The sequence below is a fragment of the Gossypium hirsutum genome, chromosome A12 (assembly GCF_007990345.1).
Source record: "Gossypium hirsutum isolate 1008001.06 chromosome A12, Gossypium_hirsutum_v2.1, whole genome shotgun sequence".
Classification (NCBI taxonomy): domain Eukaryota; kingdom Viridiplantae; phylum Streptophyta; class Magnoliopsida; order Malvales; family Malvaceae; genus Gossypium; species Gossypium hirsutum.
In genome coordinates, this window is record NC_053435.1 from 82,842,354 (window position 1) to 82,849,384 (window position 7,031).

General features: G+C 32.4%; 1 protein-coding gene across 1 annotated transcript; it reads left to right on the forward strand.

The window, feature by feature from the left end:
- The first annotated feature begins 4,268 nt into the window (after positions 1 to 4,268).
- On the forward strand, positions 4,269 to 5,552 carry LOC107923369 (60S acidic ribosomal protein P1). The gene is made up of 3 exons (XM_016853570.2): positions 4,269 to 4,416; positions 4,574 to 4,662; positions 5,137 to 5,552. The coding sequence occupies exons 2-3, from the start codon at positions 4,591 to 4,593 to the stop codon at positions 5,407 to 5,409; spliced, it is 345 nt and encodes a 114-aa protein (XP_016709059.1). The 5' UTR covers positions 4,269 to 4,416; positions 4,574 to 4,590; the 3' UTR covers positions 5,410 to 5,552.
- Positions 5,553 to 7,031: the final 1,479 nt, after the last annotated feature.

Sequence of the window (7,031 nt, forward strand, 5' to 3'; positions counted from 1 at the left end):
ATACTCGCACCAAACATAATGATAAACAATTTAATCTAATTTTTTAATTTTAACATCTTACATATTTCATTTGTTATTATTAATTAGTTTCAAATCATATGTTTCATTAGTTATTATATATATATATATATTTTAACACACATTTATATTCTAAATTTGTGGTTTCAACACGCATATGCATGTGATAGGATTTCTAATATATATAATGTAATAGTTTGAGGAATATATATATTAGGTTACGAATTAATAAATGGTTTTTCTTTCAAGGAGCACTTATCTTTTTAAATAAATTATAAAATTGATTGGGTGTATCATCTACCACACATTTCAATTGTCATGGCAAAATAAAACGGATTCTGTGAAATTTTGTTTACATTGCACATAAGATAATTGATTTTTAAGGGAAAAAATAGAATATTCATAACTGATTCTTGGTTAATATAATATTAATATTTTAATGACTTAACTAGAATAAAATTTTCTTGTATTTTATAATATTGATGCTAAAAGGGAATATACAAATTTAACCATTAAAGGTTGCTGCATTTTTTTTTGGTGAAAAGGATAAACAATACAGTAATTAAATTACACTACCAATAATAAACAGGTTTTCTACAAACAACTGCGAACCCTCATCCCTGTTAAAATTCAATTTAGTGATACTATCAGCTTTTATATTCTCTTCTTGAGGGGTATGTATCATTTCCCATTGTACCATTGTCGACAATATCTGCTGAATACGCTTGATAAGTGCTAAATTAGATGATCTTGAGAAAGCTACCTGAATGGCCTGAATAACCTCCACACTATTCATCGAATCGACACTTTGTCCCGATTCCTGTTATGTAATATCGTCAAGCCGTCTAGAATCCCCTAGAGTTTAGTATTGAATATAAAACAAAGTCCTAACCTCCTATTAAACCCAATGATCCATTGACCATGATGATTCCTCAGCACTCCCCTCTCAACGGCCTCCATTGAATCCACCTTGATTGTGCCATCAGAGTATAATTGGATCCAATTATCAGTAGAAGAGGATTATTCTTGTGAAGTTGTCCTCATCCTAGTATCTACCTTATATGTATAATTACATTGCCGAGCCCAACTATAGGAATATCTAATTATTCATCAACACTCCACGATGATCCTTGAAAGATGAAAAGGTTTCTATTCTTCCAAATGCACCAAATAATTAACCCAAAGAAACATGGTCAGTCAATATCCCTAAAGGTGAAATTGTGTCGATTGCCCAAATTAAAAGAGAACTACTCCTACGTATCTCCGGAAAAGAAATAGTCCTACTTGTCGACTGGAATAATCTGTGACCAAACTCCTTTAGCTGCTGAATAATCTCTAATGGCATGGAAAACATCCTTCGAAGTATGTTTGTATAACAAACACCACTTATTCTCCCCAATTCCATGCCTCACCCGCTCCACCTATGTGAGTAATCTTTGCTTGACAAGCCAAATAAACATTTGTACCCTTTGTGAACCCGGATATTTCCGTGCTAAGTTTCAACATTCCTTTTTTTAATTCCACGAATCCTACCTAAGCATCATATAAGCAAACTCTGAGAACCCGGATCGTATTCTAGCCCAAGAAACTCTATCCTAATCGGTAGAAGGATGTAGAGGAGGAATACTTACAATACATTTAATAATATCATCCGAAAGCCAAAATATAAGAAGATCCAAATTCCACTCACCTTCTTCTACAACCATGTCTTTAATTCAATAATCCATATAAAAAATAATGTGACCAAGGATATGATTAACGAGAGAGACAAGTTCTAGAATCCAGTTATCCTTCCAACAGTGGAAAGAGTTTCAATCACCCACAAACCAAACAAAATAATTCGTCTTTGGATTCTTGATCTATAATATAAAATATTTTCACTCATTAGCATTTATTTCATTTCTATTTCACTTCACAATTTATGCTCTTCAAATTTTGAAATTACACTTTTACCCTAAAATTCATAATTTTTACAATTTAGTCCTTGCTCAATTCACCCATCAATTGAACTAATTTTCTCAATTAACACTTTATTTTATCATTATAAACTATTTTCAAAACCCTTGATATTCTGAATTTCAACACCAACCTCTAATTCACAACTATTTTACAATTAGATCCTAAATACCATTTTCTATCAAAATTACTTAATAAAACCACTTTAATATGAAATTAGAACTTCAATTTCATAATAATTCATCATAAAATTCCCTTAATAAGCCAGGGTAACTTCCAATTTCACCCACCAAATAAAAAACTAATGAATTCTATAAGTGGACCTAATTGTTAAAGTCATAAAAACATAAAAATTATCAAGAAAAAACAAGAATTAAACTCACATGATGTAAAAATATGAAAAAACAGCTTTCTCCAGACCTTATATGGCGTTTTTTTCTGAGTAAATATGAAGAGATCTCTAGATTTTTCAATTTTGTCCTTATTTTATATGTTAAAATTGTATAACTTCCAGTTTTGCCCTTATTTCCCTTATTTTTCTGCTGATTTTCTTGCCCTTGCCATCCAGCCTATTCACTTTCAGGCTTAATTTCCCTTTAAATCCTCTTTCTTTTAAAACTTGAGCTATTTAATCCTTCTAGCAAATTTTGCATTTGTTACAATTTAGTTCTTTTTATTTAATTGACTACTCAAACGTTAAAATTTCTCAACCAAACTTTAATACTAACTTAATGACACTCCACAAATATTTATAAAAATATTTATGGCTCGGTTTTTAAATTTTAGGTCTTGATACCTCATTTTTGACCCATTTGACCTAATAAATTCTTTTAATTCACCAAATTCACCAATTCACAAATTCTTCTAAATTCTTACTTGACTCATAAAGATTAAATTACTATCTTGTTCAATCTTACTTGTTGAATTTAGTGATCTCAAATCACCATTTCTGACACAATTGAAAATTAGGCCGTTACACATTGGACATTACGGAATCCAAGTATATTACACAAATAACTTTCAGCCTCTTTGTCTGCCCCTTTAGAGAAGAAAACATTAGTTTTGTGCGCATTAATGTGATGCCCTGAGTAAGCGCAAAATTTGTCTAGTAATGCCTTAATCAAGCTAGCCTGTTAATTATCAGCATGACAAAAAATAACCAAAAAGTTGCTACATTTTAACTATAAATTAAGCCATTATTTTCTTATATGTACAAAAAGAAAAAAGGTTTTTTCTTTTTTTTTTTGTATTCATTATGGATCACTAATATGAATTGATTGATAAGCCTTGTTTAGAGCATTGATTAGAATTTTTATCTAAATCTTAAATGAGAAGATTCTTATTGTCAAAATAATAAGACATTTTAGTCGATAATGTTTAGACGAAGTCAGCACAGGTTTTGATTAAGCAATGGACAACATACTCATAATTTTCTCTCATCTCTTCATGTTCCTTAATAACCTAGAAATGAAGAAAAAAGAGAAAAACTTAAGCTAGGGTGATTACTATTTTAAACGCAATTTTGGATAGTTTGGAAAGAGGATTTTTCTTGTTTATCAATGAAAAAAATGGGACCAACAAGTGCTGTGGTAATAAAGCACATTGTACTTTTAAGGGGAAAATGAGGTTCAAACCTCGAGAGCAATATTATTAGGTGGGGTAGCCACAAATCCTGAACATAAATCATAAAATAGACATGAAAAATACTAAAAAAATATTAACTGTAATTATTTTCGCTAAGAGAAATAAAAAAAACAAGATGAGAATTTAAAAAAATTATGCTAGAAAGTTTTGGTCCACCAAACATTAACCCTAAGACATGTATTTATTTGTTGGGCACTAATTGCTGTAGCTATAGAGGAATGGAGACATAAAATAGAAAGAGACATTTACAATGGGAGAAAGAAAATGTTTGCATATTCAACTCTTAACTTTTATACATTTTATTAATTTGGTTTTGATTTAACAAACTTAAATCGAAATTACCCATTTTGTTATTTGGTCCGTAAATTTAACAGATTTAACTTGCAACATTTACATATTCCGTAAACATTTACATAAAATATACAAATATCGAAAGCTATATTTATTATTTAACCACTCAAAATTATGTACAATTGATGAAAAACATTAACGACTTGATTAATTGTACTTATTTTTTCACTTTTGAAATTTATAGAGACTAAATTGCTTCAATTTTTTTGAGACGGACCAATATGCTCAACATCAAAATTGAGAGAGACTAGAGAGAAATTTTTACCTTATTTTTATAAAAACGGGCCACTTAGTTCAGTGGGCCTCAGAAATCTCAGGAGCCCCCAAATTAACACCTTTTTCCCTTTAAAACCCCAATTCTGAAACCCTAGCACGAAAAAATACCAGCTTTGAAAGCGGCGCTGCACAGCTTCCCCAAGAACCCATCATTCTCAGATTTTTTCTCAGGTAATAATTCTATTCATTATCATATCTTTTTCTTGTTACTTTTTTCGTGTGATCGTTTCCTTTAAGAATTTCCCAAGAAATTTCTTTTTCTTATATACTCTCAATTTTATTATAGAATATTTATATCGCCTTGTGTTTCAATTGTGTTTTTGTATAGTGTTTAATAGTGAAACGATGTCCACTGTTGGAGAAGCTGCTTGCTCTTACGCTGCTCTTATTCTTTATGATGATGGCATCCCCATCACCGTATCCTTTATGCAATTTAGGGTTTTATGATTTATAATTTGATATTTTTGTCGTTCCTCTGATACGATTATTGAATAAAAGGCGAAAAATTAATTACTGATGTTAAAAGAATGAGAGATTCCTGCCGATGAGGCATTGGTATAGTTGGAAAAAGCGGAGGCCTTGGGTTCTGAGTACCTAAATTTGAGACTATCATGTTTAATAATATCGTGGGGTCTTTGAGTCCCTGTTGATACGTGGGTCTTAGTCTGATATAGTCAGCATTGATCTCAATTGTTCCTTAATCCTTTGTATTGTAATAATTTATTTTACTTTGTGGTTGATTTGACATGTATTTGTATTTTTATACTTTACTTTGTGGTTGTTTTGACATGTATTTGTATTTTTATACTTTAATTTTATCGTACTTGTAACCTTAGAAAAAGAATGAGAGATTTGTCATATGGGTTACTTTTCCTTAACTATGGTTTATAGGCTGAGAAGATTTCTACACTAATTAAAGCTGCAAATGTCTCTGTTGAATCCTACTGGCCAAGCTTGTTTGCTAAGCTTTTTGAGAAGTGCAACATTGAGGATCTCATAACCAATGTTGGAGCTGCTGGTGGTGGTGCCCCAGTAGCTGCAGCTGCACCTGTTGCTGCTGGCGGAGGAGCTGGTGCTGCTGCACCACCTCCTGCTGAGGAAAAGAAGAAGGAAGAACCGGAGGAAGAGAGTGATGACGATATGGGATTCAGTTTGTTCGATTAGGTGTGTTTTGGTCAATTACTAGTTATATAACATTAAGGTAGTGACTCTTTTAGAGTTGTATTGCTATTGGTATTTGCATGTTAATTAGAAATATTACGTTTTTGTTGAATGAAGTTGACACTAAGTAGCTCTTTCTTTTGTGATCTGTTTTTCTGAATCTTCCTACATATAGTAAGTATTATAGATTCTGGACCAATCTTTTTCCCTTCTTTCCTTGTGTAATTCCATTGCTATGCATGCTTCGGTTCCAAATACTTCTCTGTATGTAGTTCAGTATGCTTGGGGACATAATATCATGATTATAGATTGTTGTATCTTCTACGTTAGTGTCATTGCTCATTGGTTCTCAGCTCTATTTTAATTTATGCTGAAAGTTGTTTATGTGTTGCTTTGTCTATATTTCCTTTATGCAAAAACTGTATTGGTCTGTGGATCATTTATCCGTAGCCTTTGTTCCAAAAAACATTAACTGAATCTCCTGTCGTATGAGGTTTTCAAAACTAGATTGATGGCTGAGCCGATTAGGTCACCAGACTGAATAATTGGACTAAATAAATCATGAAGTTCCATACTTTTTCGTCCTGTCCTAACCAGTTTTGGCATTAACTGATTAAATTTTTATCTCAAACTTTCAACCATCACTGAGCAGAATGATGAACTACCCTCCTTCATGAAATTTGATCTGAATCGATGGCGCAGACAATTTTGATTCACAAGTTATGAATTTGCGGTTACAGGAATCGAGTTTTATTTTTATTTAATTTATAATCAATTTTATTTTTTACAATGTAAAAATATTTTTCAAAAGATTTATATTAGGGTTGTTCAATTTTTTTTTATTTATTTGAAGAAAACTTCGAAAGTTTATCAAAATATTCACAAGTCATAAAATAGGGCCTATTTTATTAACTTTTAAAAACCCAAAATTAAAAAATGGTATGAAAATTTTGAAAATTAAATTACACTGAATTGAATTATTATGAATAGTACAAATAATTCAGGTCTAGCCGGTGACATTTACTTGGTACCCAAAGTAAAGATCTACTTGTACTTTTTTTTTTGGTTCAGAAAGGGATAAAGACATCCCTAGTGATATGTCACAGCAACAGCATCAGCATCAGCTTGCAGCAAAACAGACAAAATATGAAAGATGCGTGACCACCCTTCTATCCCGTTGTATCATCGACGGTAGTCATGCCATTGCATCAGCTATCTGATTCGTAGATCGCAACACATAACTGATCCTTACCTCCCATTGACGATCAAGCAATGCAACTCACCCCACTGCCACGCAGTAGCCCCACTGCCTGTAGAGAGTTCAATTCAAGTTCAATCCGTCGGCACCCTTCTTCCCAATCTATCAGCAAACCTTCAAATGCCTCCCATAGTTAAGACACCAAAACTGGGCAGACTCCTACATCCTTAGTATAACCCCAAAGGCAGCGACCGTGATGATTACGAGCAACGCCAACTACCACAGCTATTCTAGACAATGTATCAACCGAAGCATCCATATTCACCTTAACCCACTCCTATGTCGGTTTGCCCCCCGTTCCAATGATGTAAGGAAGTACGACCTAAACCAAGCTGCTGCTGTAAAGCATTGGTCTGTTGAATATTCA